The 19,789-nt window shown below is 41.6% G+C and overlaps 1 protein-coding gene across 1 annotated transcript in view; it reads left to right on the top strand.

Annotated features, from left to right (window-relative positions):
• Positions 1-201: 201 nt before the first annotated feature.
• Positions 202-19,789, top strand: part of atf6 (activating transcription factor 6) — a 37,274-nt gene continuing 17,686 nt past the window's right edge. Inside the window, exons 1-10 of the mRNA XM_063891862.1 lie at positions 202-430; positions 2,353-2,429; positions 2,824-2,902; positions 3,522-3,619; positions 4,766-4,889; positions 5,143-5,346; positions 6,971-7,134; positions 15,356-15,541; positions 15,695-15,786; positions 17,949-18,098. Of these exons, the coding sequence (XP_063747932.1) occupies positions 331-430; positions 2,353-2,429; positions 2,824-2,902; positions 3,522-3,619; positions 4,766-4,889; positions 5,143-5,346; positions 6,971-7,134; positions 15,356-15,541; positions 15,695-15,786; positions 17,949-18,098 (1,274 nt within the window). The 5' untranslated portion in view covers positions 202-330. The remainder of the gene's footprint in view (positions 431-2,352; positions 2,430-2,823; positions 2,903-3,521; positions 3,620-4,765; positions 4,890-5,142; positions 5,347-6,970; positions 7,135-15,355; positions 15,542-15,694; positions 15,787-17,948; positions 18,099-19,789) is intronic.

Raw genomic sequence — 19,789 nt, 5'->3', positions numbered from 1 at the left:
AACTCAAATACATCTCCTCTGCTTTGTCATGAACTCAGTGCCACCACTAATCTCTTTAAAGAAGAGGTCAACCGTGGAGCAAACAGCCTGCAGTGCAGGATCATTACCATATACTGCTACCTAGTGGCCTGGTTAGGCAGCACCAGTTTTCTAGTAAATTCCCAGCACTGTTGTTTCGCACTTTAGTCCCTCGCTGGCACCCGTAGATTTACGGTAAAGTCAGACGTGTATCTATCAGGACATTTCCTCCCTTAACAGCTGCAACATGAATGATTCCTATGAGCCGTCGCTTGTTTATCTGAGACAGTAGACTCATGAATTATAAAGAGGATGTCATCCAACTTGGCGTTATACTTGGAGAATCAACAAAAACACCCCGGGATGGATAGCGAAACAGGGATCATGTCTATCGATCAGGGAGGAGAGTGGGGTAAGTTAACAGACCCAAACAGGAAAGAAGCGGTGGCTAGCTTTTAATTCTGTAACAGATCAGATATACATAATAAATATAAATAAACATGAACTCTTAACTGTATCTTGTGACATGGTTACCGTTAAAAAGACACTAGTTCATTCGCGTGATGTTGTTGTTGTACTGTTTACATCCACTTCAGTTCATAGCTAATACAGTTAGCATTAGCTATGACATGAAGTGGTTGACTGTAGTAAATGATGTGATGATGCAACCTGCTGAGCCTAGAGGTAATGTAGATAATAACCATCAATATGACTTTTCTAAACAGACCCTTGTGTCTCACTAGGGTCAAACTGGCTTTTTAATTGTTTGATAAATATGGTTGTCTTGATGTATTTCATGTACATGGCAGGACTGAGTTGTGTTTTACAGTTCATGTTTTTGAGTGGTTTACAATTTTGTTTTGTCTTTATAACAACACGTCTACTGTAAGGTTGTAAAGGTATACCGATAATGCTGTTTTTAACGTATAAACAAGTTAAAGATGACTATTACAATACTAGTGTGTTTAACGTGGTTAAGTTGACGTCAGGTGTGGTAGACAGACAGACCCGAAGAGTGAAGCAGAGGTTAACAACATGTAGGTAACACATCAGATATGTAATAATATAAATAACGGTGCCTCTTGTTTACACATTGTGACAAGGTTGCATCAATAGTACTTACCATAGACTGCATTTACAAACGTGAAGGGAGGATGTCATAAAAGTCTTAGCTAATATAGACAGCATTGAACTAGCTAACATTAGCTGTAGTAGATGTTGATGGCCTGCTAGGGATGGCTGTTTTGTAAACAAATAACCAGCAATATGACCGGAGACATCACACAAAGTGAACATGTGCAAGGTCTTGACCATACCCTTTATATTTAAGGAGCTGACGGACCAAAATACGAGTTTTGACCAAGCAAATTGTTATTGTGTCGCCTGCCTTTCGTCCACAACAAGTCGCATTTTAACCACGATTTGAAACAAGTACTACAGCCAACCGCCAACTACCAATCACGTCTGTTCTGCGCATGTGCGAAAGGAAATACGTTTTCGTAACACCAGGCAGCGTCTATCGTTTTTCCAACCCGGTTTAGATTTAACCACGCCCATTTCCACATAACAAAACCTTCTCATCCAACAAAATATTAATTTGACAGCTATGATCATAGAACATAGTTTTCAAAGTAGATGAAAATAGTGCTTTTTAAATTTAAATCATGATATACAATATATATAATTGTAATATTATACATAATATTTGTTCAATTATTATAATGACTATTTCTTCTTTTCTTTTCATTTATTCTTATTTATTTATTTTACATTGTTTTGGTTCTCTTTAAACATCTGTAACGCATTCGTGCAGAGCTACGCTAATGCGGAAGTGGGCGTGGTTACATCTCAACTGGGTTGGAAAAAAACACGCGGTATTATGCACACTGGATGCATAAATGCTAGCCCCAAAACGTAGAGGTTCTTATGATACTAACTTCAGAACAGCAAACTTAGCCTAATATCCAACAGCTGAAATGATCATTTGACATAAAGATGTCCATTACAAAGAGTGTTTGCCATCTTTGCGTCAGCTGTTTGTTTGTTGCTAGCCTGCTGTTTTCGAAGGTCAGCAGCCAATCAGAAGGAACATGCATATTGCGAAATTCCCCACAGTTACACAACTACATAGTAACAGCATCAATTACTTTACTCTATCCTTATTTGCCCGTTCATACTTAAATTGGATATTTGTTTTAATCAGACACATACGTGCATATGATTGTTGCTGGGATAACTTATGAAATGTAAAATCTAAAGGATTTGTCTTTTACATAAACTGTTTATCTGACTGACCGCAGTTTGACTTGATGCTTCATGCTTGTTGTTCCACAGACATAAGCCTGTTCGATGAGCTCGACTACATGGGAGATGCAGAAGAGCTGCTTCAGGCCTTGGAGCATGGCAGCTTTGTGAGTAACTCCTCTTCTCTGTATGCAAATTGGTTTTGTCAACATGAAACTGAAAGAAGTGTCGTTATTAACAGTCGGGGAGAGCCACAGCTGCAGGTGCACTATTAGTTTACATGATAACACATTATATTATGTGAGGAAATGTGATACAGGAACAACAGCATGCTTTACATTGGGAAGGTGTCAGGTGTACTCAGGAATGTGTAAGGCAATTTTTTTTTCAAGGGTCATATTGACCTGTTATTTGTTGAAATCTGCAGAGATGCACGGCTTTATTGGCTTTTAAAAAAAAGTTGTGTTTTAAAGGGGTAAAGGTTGGACTGTTGGTTTGTCAGACCTTGCCTTTGTTTACAATCTGCATCGTTGTTTAGAAACTGTTTCTTTGATTTCTCAGGCCAATGAGGGTCCAGACCTGGACTTTGATATTGACATACTGCCGTGGAATCAAGGGGACACGAGCAGCACCTGCACAGGTACAGCAACAACACATGTTGACATCTGTGAAGACATGGTTATCACCTTTCAGCATTTAATAAGAAAAATCAGAACTAAAACAAACCAACAATTGTCCATCTCTTATATATTTTCCATGATGTGACCCAAGTGATGTGTTTTTTAAATGTGTAATATATCAATAGACCAATTGTTAATATTTGTATTTTACTTTATATTACGTTCATATCATTTATTATATTTATTAAGATGACCTTCTTTAGGATATTTGTCCCCTGTGTTTGTGTGTGCATTTCTGCAAGTGTGATTCAAAGATGTGGGTAAAAAGGAATTCTGCCAACTTGCATTTAAAGCACCAATTTAGATGTGAGGATGAAGGCTAAAATAGTCTGGAAATGTTTACATTTATTTTCTTGAAAGTGCCTGAAAAGTGTTTGGATTCAATAATTAAAAGATGTTCAAACCTTGAAGCGTGAATATATTAGACACAGCATGCTAATAAAGGATCGAGGATAAAGAAAGGGTATATTGTGGAATGTATGTGTGGAAATACACAGGGATAGTAAATCCTTTCAGCCTTTAAAAGATAAGCCTCTATATGTGACAGATTTGTTGTCGTCTTTGTCCTTGTGTATCCAGATGGTGAGGTGAGCGTGGACTCTCTGTCACCTGCCCACACTTTGAGCTCCGTCCCCTCCCCTGGCTCTGTGGAGGCCCTGTCCCCATACTTCCTACAAGTAAGTCCCTGTCTTCAACACTGTGACCTCCTCAGGTCTTTTGGTTTTTGACTTGTATTTCCAATGCAAATCAGTACCATTGTTATTGGCTGTGGGTATTTAAATATGCTCCCCTCGTGGTGCGCAGTTGGAAAACTCCATCCAGATGGTGTCCAAACATTAACAGCTGCTCTTTACTTTTGGATACACACTTTAGACACTTATTAACAAAAGCCTTAAACACCTTGTCAAGTTAATAATTTGCCGCCCGCCTGAACGTTGCCCCGCCCCTTCGTTAAATATGAGGTGCTGACAACTTTAGCCATATTAGCATAATTTAGCAGGCAGATGTTTTCACAGTGTGTCAAAACAGGGACAGGCGTTACATCTTTATCTAGCCCCAACACAGTGTGCCCCAATAGTCTGTTACTGTATCACCCTGACTGAATCCAAGGACACATGTGTCTCCTGGAGTCTTTGAATACTGACAAGGACACTTGAGTCATATTTCATCTGATGTGACAGCAGTCATCCTGTCAGACAGTGCTCTCTACTTTCTTGGGAAGGTTATTGATGACAACTGCAGGCAAGCATCATGACCCAAAAGCTACCATGACTCCATGTGTTTATTAGAAGCCTGTTGGATGATAATAATAGGCTATAGTGCAAAAACGGACACAGCTTACAAATGTGCATTTTTGATCAGCAGAAGTCATAATAACTCTACTTTGAATAATGGTTGATCAAGTTATCAGAATCTTTTGGAAATTTCAATATGGACTGGTGTAATATCCAAATTTAATGAGGTGCAATTTCGTCAAATTTGCTATTCTGAACAAAGTATTGTGGTGCTGCAAAGATGTCCTGGCCTAAACCTACTTTGGTAAAGATCCTCGCAACAATGAAACCATGACGATTTATATATTTTTTAGAACCCAAATGAGATTAATAGTGCAAAAATGTAAATTTCCCACAAAAAATCAGTAATTCTTTTATAATTATATATGTCTACAGTGATTGCCATTAGATATTTATTTGAAATGATTCAGTGCTACTGTATAAGGGGTTAACATGACGTTGTCACATGATTACAACCATGCTTTTGTTTACTTCTGATGTATAGAAAAAATATCTAATAGCAGCAATCTTCTCTGTTTCCCCCTCCAGGATGAGGCTCTATCTCCACAATCTCAGCTCTCTCCTATTTCAGTCTGCTCAGAGTCCAGCAGCTATTCTGTAAACTCTCCACCAGCTAAGAAAGCTCCGAAGAGGAACAGCCAGGCGGCACGAGGTGAGGCAGGCTCTACCACCAAACGTCTGCTCGCTCAGCAGCTGTCGTATACGTTTCTATGCTTTGTATAAAATCCAGGGGGATTTTGAACTCTGGGATGAAATTAACCCAATGAACAAAGAAGAACTAGTTTCTCTTGTAAAAAACCTCCAGGAAAAACTGTAAAATGTTGGAAATAACCATGCAATCAGCCTTTCTTTGTATTAACCTGAATTGCGTTTCCCCCCCCCCCCCCCCCCCAACCACATACCAGCCAGACAAGCTCAGCCAATCAAGAGGCCGATTCAGATTGGCCCGAAGATTTCCATCCAGCCGAAGCATCTGATTACAGCTGTGCCCCTGGCTCATGCTGCAGCCCCCCTGCAGACAAAGACAATCATCCTCCAGCCCCTGCAGACCACTGTGCTGCCGGTCATCAAACAAGCTCCGATCAGCATCCAACCAGCGCCCTCTCCAGGTCAGAGATCACACTGCAACACACGGACACACATTGCATCACTTCACACTGTATTGCATCAGATCAGTGCACTGGATTTAATAGCAAGTCCTGTGTTGTTCTCTAATTAGAGTTGATTGTAACTCATTTTAATTTAGAGACAACCTATTATAAGTACTGTTTGTTTGTGTCTGATGAGTTTTGTTGTCATTCTTGCTTAGACAATCATTTAAATAGTTGTGTGTTGGCCAGCAGATGGTGCTTTAACCTAAGTTTATTCTCATCAGTGAGCTTCAATCCTCACTGTTCCACGCTGCAGTCATTGAAGGTCAAATTATGACAAATAAATCAGAGATTAAAAGAGTTTATTTCTTTTTTTTAAACAAAATAAGTCTCCATTCGGGCTTCAGTTGAGAAACAATACAATGCTGGGAATCAGCCTTTATAAATATACAAGCAGGAAAGTTTGTTTTATAACCAACATTTAAACCAAACACTATTCATCAGCTATCATGGTAATGTGTCCATAAAAGAAAAGAAAACCGATTATTTTGTTTTTAGCGTTTAGCCTCCCGGTTAACAAATCTGCTTACGTCAGCAGCACTCAGGCCAACGTAAATACTTATGTCACTGCCTGGGACCCAAGAGGGTGGAGTATCTGACCTCTCTCCACTTGAATTTGAACTTGGCTCCCCTGTCAGCCTGCTGAGGGCCAAGATGGCAGATGGCTTAAGCCAAGTTATCCTAGTTTAGGACCCCAGAGTCAAGCTTGCTCAGTGTTACAAGCCGCCATGATTTTGGATCTCTGCAATATTCACAGCTGAGGAGTGAGCTCTCGGCTTTATACTGGCAGATGGAAGAAAGGAGTTAGAGATATTTACCGATGAGCTTCATTTTATAGAGTTTGACCGGTATTTATAAAAACAGAGAGGTGTTCCTGAGGTATTACATTTCTTTTGATTTCATCCTCATAAATGTTTCTTACAGATGTTGAACTTGTGTGTTGGCACCACACATTCATCAGCAAGACTGACTAACGATTAGTAATGACGGGTTGTTTAGTGTGAGAGGTTGGCTGGGTCCATTTGAAGAATGGTTCCTGGCACTATCTTACTGGGAGGGGTTACACTCTGGGAGGCTCCTGCATTAACGGCACATGTGTAAACATCGACAATATCATGTTTTTGAAGGTTTTTACACATAATCCATTTAGAATGTGGGGCAACAGGCAGGTTTACGTGTGTTCCTGCACATAAACCTTGCACACCTCTCAGTTTGGAATGTGGAAGTTCAAGACCAAAGGTCACGATGGTAAACATCTTTTCCACCTGTACTTTAAACACAGAGATTCTCGTTAAAGACGAGGGGTTAATATAGGTCACCAGTGTGAGGGGGGCTCAGGGAGCTGGACTGTGCCATCTGCTGCAGCAGGGTCCACCAGCACACTAATGCGGCTTCCAGATTGTATAGAACATCAGCTTTAGTGTGTTTGTTGAAGATGGCAAGACAAATGTGGGATAACAACATAAACATGAAAACACACACATAATCACAGTCAATGGTAATCATACTGTAAAAAATATGATTGTAGTATAGCTAAGACCTGTCATTTGAAAATGTGTATGTGTCGCGTACTCTTTCTCAGGACGTCCCATAGTGCTGCCAAGCCAGGTGCTTCAGATCCAGACAGCAGGGGCAATGACCGCCAATGTGGTCACCATGCCAACGCGCACCCAGGACAGGCCCGTCCCCGTCGCTTCCCCTTCATCGGTCTCGGTCACGCTGCGCTCCCCTTCCTCCGATGATGATGTGAGTCCACACTTTTTGTGCCTTCACTCTTCCTACTTGTTGAGCTGCACTAATATATTAGCAAAGACAGCGTTTGGGGTCTTCCCCTTCCTGTAGTGTGTTATATAGGTTTGTGTGCATTTAAATGATCTGCAAAGGCTAAAATCCCAAATTTCTCTCCCGCCCCTGCCTGAAAACGCCTCCATTGGACTCCTTTGTTTATTTCTGTAACATAATGACATCACAATGTAACACAAGCGCTTCTATTGACTGCTCTTCAACACTTTGAAGTTGATAGGCTAAGAGGCGGGACATCTCTAAGCACTTGACCAATCACGACAGTGCCGGACAGCTAACCAATCAGAGCAGACTGGGCTCTGGTTTCAAACAGTTTCAGACATCTCTCTTTACTCCACGTTTCCCTCTGGTTACACATTTGACAAATGGGAAGTTGTTTACAAAGAAAAACAATCAGTAGATATATAAAGTAGTCTCACGTTCCCAGACTTTTAGATGGAAATGGAGATCTGACTGCTCAATGTCAAACACAGCATCCTTGACATCCGTAACAATCATTTAGTTTTTTCTAATTTTCTCACTCTAATCTGTGGGGATTTTTGCTTACACGATATTTTGAAGGTCCTTCTCCTTCATAAGACTACATAGTACGTTCAGGTGTCTTCATGTGTCTGCTTTGACATGCTGGGACTTGCCTGCAATGGCTTTAGTTACTCCATGGGCGTGCATGCACTTGCCCTTTGCAACTATGATTTTGTGGTTACCATGTTCACACAACCTGCCCAACATAAAGTCTCTCATCTTTCCCCATGTTTAGTAATTGTTTTCCTTTGACAAACCATTAACTTTAAATTCTGTGTGAAAGTGTTTTTTATGCGAGATGGTGACGATTTTTCCAATAGGAAGGAAAAGATATTAAACTTCATGGACCATTTCAGTCCGTGAAGATACAAATGACGCCAAAATACACAACATCACGGTGAAAGATTTTGGCATCACGTTTTGTAAACACGCAATCTGATTTTGAAAGAGAGGCCGCTGCTTGGTAGTTAAATATAAAAAATGGCATCTTAAATGATGCTGGTTATCATGATTATAACAGTATCAGCCTCTATGACTTTCACAATGCCTTAAACCACCCACAGATGAGCTGCATTGGAAAGATGCAAGTCATGTATTTGTTGTGCATGGTGTCAGAGAAGGACACTGTTGTGTCACTGTCACTGTTCACTGTGCTGCATTCAGGGGTGATGTCAGGACAGCTGCAGTGAACAGAAGACATAAAAAAACATGCAACGCTAGCACACAGCTTCCTGATCTTTGGTACATCTCCATTGTGCACTCCTATCTCTTGGCTCTGTTTAAAGACAGCACAGAGATCAGATAAGATATTTCAAATGAAAAAGAAAACTCAATTAAAGAAGTTTGGTTGTTGTACAAACTTGAGGTCTCTGTATAAAAGCTTTTGTGCGTGTGTGTCTTGTTCGCAGTGGGTCCTGTTAAGACTTTAGGCGAGTTTACTGCCCTGTGTTTCTGATTATCTGATTCTTATTTGCTTTCTGCTTGTCTGAATCGTCAGGCTCCATCACAGAGTCAGAGCGATGCCGTGACTCTCAGCAACCTCTGTGTTGTTTCAGGCTTTGGTCTCCAGCACACAACAGCTTGCTTGATGACTTGCTCATGTCTGACCTTTAGTGAGTTGAGAAACATGTTCTCCCTGTTTGACTTGTGCTTTTGAGTGTGAAAAAAAGGTGTTTCCCTTTCCCTCGCTATAGCTTAAACTGATGTAGGGAAGTTGAAAAATGCATAGAGGGGAGCAGGAAGGGATGTAATTATGCCCATTTTCTGCTTAACACTTGCCGTTTTTGGCTTCTACTAGACCAAAAAGAAATCCCAGTTTTCTTGATAAGCTTACTCGAAAATTAAAACGATAATTCAAGTGTCAAGATACTCCGATGGGGAACAGTAATATGAATCCCATGGTTTCTGATCTTGGTAGCTCGTTAAAATCTGGCAGGGTTGGTTACTTCTCAGTTTGTGGATTGGTGTGCACTTCAGACACACGCATGTATGTGCACAAACAGTGAGTTCTTCATGAAATGTTCCCTTTTTAATTGGGAATAACCATCATGTGTCACATTTGTGGAATGTCTACTAAATCGTGTGCACTGATTGCTGTAGTGACACTGGGACGACTGGGACCATCTTAAAGGAGTCATCACTCTGGCCGACGCATTAACCTAACTCTTACACAAAACCAGTGTGCTCAATTTATCTCGACATGAACAATGTTTTCCATCAGGCTTTTTAAATAATTAATCTCAGCTGAAATTGACCAGGTTCTTGTTTTTATAAATGGTTAAACCTGAATGACCCGAGAGGAACTTGTCCAATTATCTCGCTGGATAATCTAGTCTGGAAAACACTTTTCTTGCCAGACTTGGAAAACAATTTTGAGGAATTCCAAACCTTTAGAAGCCAAAACAAATACGCCTCACAGCCATTTGTAAAGCTAACCGAGTCAATAAAGTTTACAATAGGTGATTAAAGGGGAGGGATTTCACACATGTGAGGAAAAATAATACTTTGTTTTTTAAAGCCAAGACCTCGAATAATTTCTCTAGAGAACGTGAGGAAAGCTCTTAAACATGTTTTAGTGAATGTGGGAAAAACATTAAGACTTATTGCAGAATTATATCAATTATTTTATAATTTAAAGCAAGATGATGTAAGTTTTGCTCAAGCGCAGACACTTAGCCAGAAGTGAGAAAAATGACGGCAACTAGATCGGCAAATCACAAACCTCCCAGCAAGGCTGTTTACATTAGTGAAAAAATCATTTGTGTGTCCGCCCTGTAATTCTCATCAGCTCCAAAAACGTAATTTGTTTTTCCTTGGCCCATGCTTCCTCTTCAAGTTTTATGAAAATCAGGATATTGTGTTTTCTCCAAAAATCTGCTGCCAAACAGACAAGCAAACCAACAAACCAAACTGAAATCTCCTTTCCAGAGGGGGTAATAAAAGTAAATGTCCAAATATAGTGTTGCATAGCACAATAAGCAATTAGTCATAAATTCAGCAGCTCAATCACATCACTAATAGTATAACTAAAGTCAGCTAACATTAGCCACCACAAGCTAATGCTCATATCAGACCAAATAAGGATGGAGCAAACAAACCCTTGATTGTGTCAAGTAAAACTTTGTTTAATTGCGTATGAATATATGAATCCAGATTTCCATTTGTGATCAAAAGTGTTCAGTTTAACTCTCCAAGGTGGTACCTTTAGTTCTAAATGTACTTCAGAGTAGTTTCTGTGGCCTACAGCTCCTGAGCCGTGTCTCGCTGTGTTAATATGCATGTGTTAGGATTCACTGCAGCTGTGTTCACTTTATAACCTCACTGTGGTTCGGCCACAGTGCAGTGGCGGACTCGGTGGGCCCGGGGGATGTGTAAAATGCCTGTTAAAGATGGCATGCTACTGCCAGGTGTTACTGCATGTTGTATCTACAGTGTGTCTGTGTGTGTCACTGTTCAAGTAGTTTACAGTACTGTGTTTTGGGCTGGCGCTGGACATAATAAGCCCGGGTGTTGAACGGCTGCTAACGATTACATGCTGCAGACAGGTGTTGTGCAGGACGAAGCATTTGCGACAGCTGTAAACAGCCATCAGGGATTGGGTCACTGTAATGTAATAAGCTCCTATACTGCCAGGGATTTAGGTGTGTGTGTGTGTGTGTGCGTGTGCGTGTGCGTGTGCGTGTGCGTGTGCGCAGGCCAAAACAAATCCTCCCATTTGTAGGTTAGGAGGATTTACAGGATGGGGCCGCAGCAAAAGCGTGGGGGATGCTAGATCATACAAAGAGTCACTCCCTTCTTCCAACACGGAAGATTTATTTACTCATTCATTCATTCAGATATTTCTGTAAATGTGAGAAGTTAACCAAGAGGCAAATATCTTGGTTACTCTGTTGTACGGATGTTGTAAAGTCACCCTAAAATAATATTATAATAAGTAAATGACGCCTAAAACTCCTTCATTGGACACCACTATGTAATACTTCTATTGGCTAGCGCTCCAACACATTGCACGGGATAGGCAAAGGGGCGGGACATCTCTAGGCGGTTAACAAATCACAACAGAGTACACCAGTTACAGTAACCAATCAGAGCAGTTTCAGACAGAGGGTGAAAAGAGGAGCTGCAGCACAGGCAGTATGAGACAAATAAAGAGCTTTTTGAACATTAAAGCATGGAGACATGTCCCAGTAGAGACACCAAATACTAACAATAAAATTAGCATTAGCATATGTCATTTAAAAAAAGAGTCAATTAAGTAAGTTATTATAAAAACATAAGAAAGATAGCCGCAGGTTAAAGCAGTACAGAAAGACAGACGACTGCACAGTGCAATTGATTGCTTGAGTGTTGACAGAGCTGAGTTGAGTTTAAATAAAAAAGAAGAAGGATTACTGCGAGAGCTGCAAGGGAGCTTGATTAAACCGTTTGGCTCATTATTCAGCACTCATAAAGAGGGAAATCTATCATGGATGTTTGGGGCGTAACAACTAGGCTCTTTATGAAATGCTCCCAGTGATTTAAACAATTTACCACATGATGTGTTAAATGTTTCTGCTCCCTGGACTTCGCGCTCATGTTTTATTTTTCTCCACATCTGGTTGTTTTTGTCCTAATGTGTAAAAGCTGTGCAATTTGATGCATCAAGGAAAGACTGCAATCCCACAACACACCATTGTTCCAATACAAAGTGAACGATCATATACTTGTTTAATGTTTGTTGACAAAGCAAAGCACGAAGGCAGTTCTTATTTTCAGACACTGCTGTACAGTGTCTAATGGAGGTATGAGTGATACATCAACACAAAGTACCTGTTTCTCCACTAAGTACCTCAGTGTAAGATAAACAGCCAGAAGACATAACTGAACTGAACTGGAAAAAACAGGCTGTTTTGCTTCTTCTCTGCACCTGCATTTTTTCCCCTGCACCTGCATGCTTACCCTATAGCACAGTTAAATACCATGTGGATTTGAAAATGAAGAATAATGGAAACCAATTATCTAAAAAGCAGTGCTGGGGAAGCTGAAATTATAGCTTTGCCAGCCACCAATTACTTCACACTGGAAGAAGTTGAACTGATACTCTAGGGAAGTGGTTAGGGTTTACTGAAGCTGCTTAGAAAAAGCGGTTCAAACGTTGTTGTAGAAAATGATTGACAATGTACATTGAAATAAATTACAATGAAATATAAATTGCTACTAAATTGAGATTATTTTAAAAAGGACCACTTCAAACAAATATCGATTTCACTTAAAGGTATTTTCTTGCATGTTTTTACACTGTTTTGAGGACCGATATGTAAAATCTCACTTAAAACGGTCTTTATTCAAACTGTAAAAACAGCTTGAACGCTGGTCTAAAAAATGTCCATATCGATTTATTTGTAAGAAAATAAAAAGTGATATATCCTTTTAATAGCCCCAAATACTTTGTATAGCTTCAGTAGCTACTGTAACTACACAAAAAGGACCATTCATGACATCAAACTACCTACATTTCTATGCAAATATGAGTGTAGATGAATTACCTGCAAGCTACTGACAATTGTAGTTTAACTGCTAGTTTAGTGACATGTATTTCCCTCCTCCCTGACATGGCTAAAAGGTGACGTGCAGAACACACCAGCTCTTAGAGAGAATTCAACATCACAGGTGGACATTTATTTCACCTGTGGGACGCCCGACACCTTTTCATAGGTGCTTATGACCTCCAGTAAAACACGAAAGGTTTTCACCTGTACTTGTTAAACTAAAGCCTCCCCTCCCGTTTGGATTAGGTTAATGGTTCAACACTCACTTCCTTCTGGAGTAACCCTTCGCATGCTGAGAGTAGATCCTCAACAGCAGTGTGATAATTAACAGGCATACAACTGGACTTCTTGTCACAGTGTACATTTATATTTAATTTACTACTTAATGTAAATCATTTCCTACTTTTATATTTTCTTAGCTGTAATTTGACCCTCAGTTGTGATTATTTGACAGATAGTCTACCGATCTTGATCTTACCGAGTTGTTGAGCAGGTTCCCCCCCCCCCCCCACACACTTTGGAGTTCTTCAAAAGCCACATGAGGAAAAGAACATTGACTTTTCCCACAGAGTTTTTGTTATACTGTTAAAGCAGGTTCTACGTTTTCTCCATTTCCAGATAGGTTAATTGAGATGTGACATTTGGCCCCTTTTTGCCGCCTGCCCCACATTTCCTCCTCAGCCCTGTGAAGTTCCTCCCTCTCTCCCTGGTAACTGCTCACTTGCAGCGTTCCCAGGCTCGCACTGGTGGCACGGATCCCAGTTCAAGGCTGGGAGACAGAGGGGTTTCTCAGGAGACAGAACACAAATACAGGGATCCAAATAACTTAATCACCAGTGGGGCTATTAGGCCGGGGATCTTAGAGGCTTACTATGGGGAGGGTGTTTGTGTTTGGAGAGGGGCAGGAGAGGGGTAGCATGGGACTGGATGGTCAATGGAGGTGTTTGGGTAACACCGCAGTCATGGGTCGTGTCAATTCGAGATAGGTCATGTTAAGTTCTGTGCTATTTGTGTTCAGTCCTAACCCTAAGACCTTGAGTGTGAAATATCCTACTTACAGGAAACAAGCTTTAACAATAATTATTATAAGGCTTTTTCTTATTATACTGTGTATTTTTGTTATTCCTCTAGACTTATTTTAATGTATATCATTGCTGGAAACAAGCTTTAAAACTACTCTCAATTATTAAGTTATTCATGTTTTTTTGGTTGCCTTTTTCAGACATTTGGAATTTCTTCATTTTCAATTAGGCAAAACAAACTACATCTAAACAGAAAAGAGAAGAAATGTGTATATTTATTTACAAATTAACTGGAGTGTGTAAAGCACTGATTACAGCAATTAAAATGGACCATTCCTGAACGTTCTTTTCTAATGCATTCGGACCGATAACAGACATAGTGCCTCTGTGTTTATGTGTCTCAGATGGGAACCCATTTCTCACAGAGTGACACCCTCTGTAAACACATTTCTCTTCACCTATAGAACAGAGGCGTTGCAGCTGACCTCTCGGTGGTGTCCGGGTAAATATTTTAAAGCAGGAGCTTCGATCGTGTGCACTTAAGGGTTCTTTAGGGCCAATGTGAAAGCCATGATTTGTTGCGGAGGTGTCATTTACCTTACGACACATCTTGAACATGTCTTTGTTTCTCTGACACGGTAGTAAACAGGAGCATCCGGGGTGTTCTCTCGGGCAGAATAACAACCTCGACCCTGGCTTTTATGTCCGCTTGCCCTCTTGCATTTTTCTTACTCAGTATGTGCTCTGTGTTTTCACTGGGGGTTTCTTTCTCATGGCAGTGCCCCCCTTTTTCAAACTTCTCCTGACTTGTTATACTGATATCCAACTTCCCAGAGGCCCTAGTTTTGGTGCTTTCAAAGAAAAGGTTTGCTTAAAATGAATGAAAACCCATTTTAAAATGGGCCCTGTGATGCTAATTTCAGGTTCATATTTGTATTTTGTGTCTCTTCTGTGACATGTCTGCATGCTTTAATGTTCAAAAAGCTCTTTATTTTTCTCATACTACCTGCAGCACCTCTTTTCACCCTCTGTCTGAAACAAGAGCCCAGTCTGCTCTGATTGGTTAGCTGACCAGTTTTGTTGTGATTGGTCAACCGCTAAGGGCTGTCCCGCCCCTTAGCCTATCATGCACAATGTGTTGGAGCGCTAGCCAATAGAAGTGATAATGTACATAGTTACGCCACTATGTTACAGAAGTAAACAAAGGGGTGCAATGGAAGCATTTTCAGGGGCAGACTCTGTGTGGGTAAGAAACTCCCTGGAAGATACTTAGGGATTTTAGCCTTTGCAGACCATTTACATGCACTAAAACCTATGCAACACTCTACAGGAAAAGGAAACCCCCAAAAAGCATAATAAGGCGTCTTTAGCTAAATGCCATGGACAGCCCAGATAAATATGTCACAGTAGTGAGAGGAAACTATGATCTACAACTCAACAGGTGGCTCAGAGAGGCATTTCATCACATTCTCACAATCACCACCCCTCTTTGGTGTTCTGTGAGGCGTTGAGTTGAACCATCCACATGTGACATAATACGTGACATGAGTAATAACTTGTCTGTCTCTCTCTTTGTCCTTTTTCTTGTTGCAGTCAAAGATCTCCCAGAGGCAGCAGCGCATGATAAAGAACCGCGAGTCGGCGTCCATGTCTCGGAAAAAGAAGAAAGACTATCTGCTCTCCCTGGAAGCTCGCCTGAAAGTGGCACTGTCTGAAAACGAGTTGCTCAAGAGTGAGAATGGCAACCTGAAGAGGCAGCTGGATGGGATGCTGAGTGAGGTGAGAGGCGAACAGCCAGCCACTGCTCTGCCAGTACTTCCACTCAGACTGCTCTCATAAACAAGCCTGTGCACGAAACAAAAGCATGAGAATTACCCATGAATGAGATCTGTGAATTTTTCAATGCGGCATATTGACTTCATGTCCCTGCAGAACGTGGTGCTGAAGGTAACGGCGCCCAAGAGGAGAGCCGTGTGTCTCATGGCGGTGTTGGTGTTCGTCATGCTTAACGTCGGACCGATGAGGTGAGCACATGATGCATAATGTAGGACTACTGATCCCTCTTTCTTAAAGTGTCTACTCAACAATTTGATTTGGTATTCAAATTCAGTTTAAAGCAAAAGAAGATGTTGGCACAACGTAGTCTGAGAAACAAGAAGATTACTGCAACAAACTGTAGATGCTCAAGAGTTTGATTACTGCAGGAAAACAATCGGGAAATCCCACGATGAGTCATTGTGGAAATCGCCCCACATGTAAGACATTACGCAACAAACGTTGAGTGAAAACAGAGCATTTCCCATTCAAGCAAACACGTTCACACAGATCTGCATCCCTTATTTCAGTTAACAACTGTCAGAATCAGAAACACTTTCCCCCCCCGGGATAAATGAGGTCTTTCTCATTTTGATTATGACTCTAAATCAACACATTGACCTCAAATCAAAAGGTGACAAATTAACCCTTAAATGTTTGTTGTGTCCTGGGGGATTCAGTCATTCGACAGGCTCTGACCATGTGTAATAGGAGTGTAATAACAGTGACATATTGGCGATATATGGGTGTAATAAAAGTGTTAAGGGTCTAATGAGGGTTTATCATTGGTATTATATGAGAGTAATATTGGTGTAATACCGGTGTAAATATGATGATAATGTGTGATACGGGTGTTGTGTGGAAAATAGCAATCAACTAATTTTCCAAATTACTTTTATTTGAGAATGTGCCCATTTAAGGGTTTGAAAAAACCCTATGCTCTATCTTTTGCCAGCAGTTTATGTAAAATACTCGTTATTTTATGAAAATCCTGAAATCTGAATGCAAAAGATCACATTCAAATATTGATGTCCCTTAAAAGCTCTGGCCCCGGCTGTGGCGCAACTGGCTGGGGCACCTGCACCATACGCCGGCGACCCGGGTTCGATTCCCGCCCCGTGGTCCTTTCCGGATCCCACCCCGACTCTCTCCTATCCGATTAAAGGCAAAAAGCCCCCGAAAAAATAACTTAAAAAGCTCTGAGCAAAGGCACCTGATCTGATGCAACCTACAGCACTGCAGCCCAGTACATACTGTAACAGTCAGTCATGAGTGAAAGTAAAGAGACCGACAATAGTTCACCATGAAGCCAACTGGCTCTTGCGTGAATCTTCCGTTCTTCTGTTGTTGTTGCCAGAGTTTATTGGACATGGTGACTAACCGGTGAATCAGCTTCAAAACACCACCCTGGGTTGAGAGGGAAAGTAAACATTACCACTTACAAATGTAAAAGGAAAATCATTTCAGGCTACGAAAGAAGGATAAAACATTTCTATATGGCAGTGTTTCTTATCTGTGCGTGACAACAGACATGACATGTCAAATTTAAAATGAGTTATGTAAAACTTCACTGGGTTTATTCCACCCAGATAGCATATGGAGAGATGGCGTAACCCCACAAAATCAACTCAAGTTCACCTCCAACGTTAACAATAAATTCTGTGTTTGTGCTAAAAATATTTGCTTCTCCTGGGAACACCTTTCCCCTGAAGGATCTACTTGCCGGACTGCGTGCTGGGAATATGTTCTCAGTTGTTCTCTAGAGCTTAAACATGAAAAAGCACCCATGAATGAGTTTCCTTTTTGACTCCACAGGAGCTGAAGTGTGTGTGTGTGTGTGTGTGTGTGTGTGTGTGTGTGTGTGTGTGATGTGTGAGTCTGTACCTGTTGCTCGCATCTGTGTGTTTTGTGTTTGGGCTCTCCTTTGGAATTTTAAGTATTCCCGCTTTTGAGCACGGATCCCCTTTGAAATGAGAATGCCACCCAGAGTAGTAATACCGTTGAAGGTGTGTGTGTGTGTGTGTGTGTGTGTGTGTGTGGTGTGTGTGTGTGTGTGTGTGTGTGTGTGTGTGTGTGTGTGTGTGTGTGTGTGTGTGTGTGTGTGTGTGTGTGTGTGTGTGTGTGTGTGTGTGTGTGTGTGTGTGTGTGTGTGTGTGTGTGTGTGTGTGTGTGTGAGTGTGCTTTTGTGTTATGCAGTCTGGACCAGAGTTCAGATTCTGCTCGTGGCTAAAAATGAAAAACCCTCCTGTGCACGGGATGTGGGCCACGTGGAATTCAAAGTCCAATACCCAGAGTTGCATCCCCTTCTTAGTGTCCTGATTTGGCCTCACCTGTCTCTCCTCCTCCCCTCACCTGTATCCCGTTTCTTCAGTCTGTTTCAGGGTGGCCCGGGCTCCAAACTCAGAGATGTGTCCATGCAGCACGGCGGCAGACACCTGTTGGGTTTCTCCTCAGAGGCAGAAACTGAGGCTGTGATGGACTCCGATTCCCTCGGCAGTGGCCCCTCTGAGATGGGCGACAGGTAATGAGCCACCCCCCCCCCCCCCCTTTCATAACACACCATGGCAGTGTGCACGGATGCACCTGTGCCGAGGCTCAGTCTGAACAAGTACAGCTCATTACGGCACGAGTAAACATTGCAAACTCTGTCTAAACGTCTGCATTTCAGATGACTCCAGGCTAGTATTTTTGCTTTGAGTAACAAGCTGGGAAATTAAGGTCAGACCTTGTTTGACATCCAGCTTTATGTAACTAGTAACAGTTTATTATCCTAAAGGGTTATATATTTTTCTTTCTATTTTAAAAATGCGTACAGGCCCATCTGTAAATTGCATAAATAACATTCTTGTTTGGTACATTATACCTGCACCCCCATGTCTGAAAGCGATGTTTTGCAAGGTGGTCAGAGCGTCTACATGGCATTGCCAGTCTGCGTCCTGTCAGATCTCTGCGTAGGGTGCGTTACATCTTAATGCAAAACATTCGGCTGCAGTGTCAAGTTTCCCGGCAGCATTAAAACCAAGTCAGGCAGGAAGGAACACATTAGCCTTTACAAAAGGGGGTGACAGCACCAAACGCACCAGAGAGCATGGTGACGGGGGAGATATGAAACCTAATCTGGGGGTCCCACTGAACAGGAAGGTGTGTGTGCGGGAAGGTTAATACCGGCCCCTCAGGTAGAGTTATGATCAAGCCTCTGTGGGCTGACATGTTGTCCCGCTGAAACATTTCCAGAACGTTTAGAGACGGGAACATGAGGCGTAGTCGATGTGTTTGCTCGGATCAAGGGGGCCCGGGGGGGATAGTACGTCGGTGGCGGGCATTTTTGTATTAATCCCCTCGCATCTGGGCACCGACTGTGGACAGTCTACATCATCACCTCAAGGAGCATAATCATTCATTCACAGAGGTAGAACAGTTGTAATTGAAGTCACTCTGAAGAGGAAAGTCGAGTTACGCATTGCAGAGCTAATCCATAATGTATGTAAACACACCTGAGTAGTAAGGACCCCGACGGTTGGGCTCTGCAAATGCTCTCCGGACATTTGTGATGGGGTTAGTCAAAAGCGCAAAAACACCTTACACTATAAAGGACTCAAACATGATAATATTTTCACTCATTACAACCCCAAATTTAAAGGGGCCCTATTCTGCTCATTTCCAGGTTCATATTTATATTTTGTGTGACGTGTCTCCATGCTCTAATGTTCAAAAAGCTCTTTATTTTTCTCATACTGCCTGTGCTGCAGCACCTCTTTTCACCCTCTGTCTGAAACCAGAGCCCAGTCTGCTCTGATTGGTCAGCTGGCCGGCTCTGTTGTGTATGATTGACAGTTTAGAGATGCTCCTCCCCTTAGCCTATCAGGTACAATGTCAGCAGGCAGGGGAGGAGTGTGTGGGAGAGAACTTTTAGATTTTAGCCTTTGCAGACCATTAACATGCACACAAACCTATATAACACACTACAGGAGAGGGAAAACCCCCCCCCAGAAGCATAAAAGGGCCACTTTAGGATAAACACAAACAGTCCATGAACAACACACCATGGTAGAAATGTCACTCCAGGTTTTTTTTTTTTAAAGCATTCGTAGTTTATATAATGCAGTATAATTTTCACAATCTGCACGTTCCCTCTCTGCGTCTCTCTTTCATCCAATAGCGCTTGAAGCTCTGCCACCGCTGCACATGTCAAGCATTAGGAATTTGACTCAT

The sequence above is a fragment of the Eleginops maclovinus genome, chromosome 9 (genome assembly GCF_036324505.1).
Source record: "Eleginops maclovinus isolate JMC-PN-2008 ecotype Puerto Natales chromosome 9, JC_Emac_rtc_rv5, whole genome shotgun sequence".
In the NCBI taxonomy this organism is placed as follows: Eukaryota; Metazoa; Chordata; class Actinopteri; order Perciformes; family Eleginopidae; genus Eleginops; species Eleginops maclovinus.
This window is presented reverse-complemented; position numbering and strand designations above follow the sequence as displayed.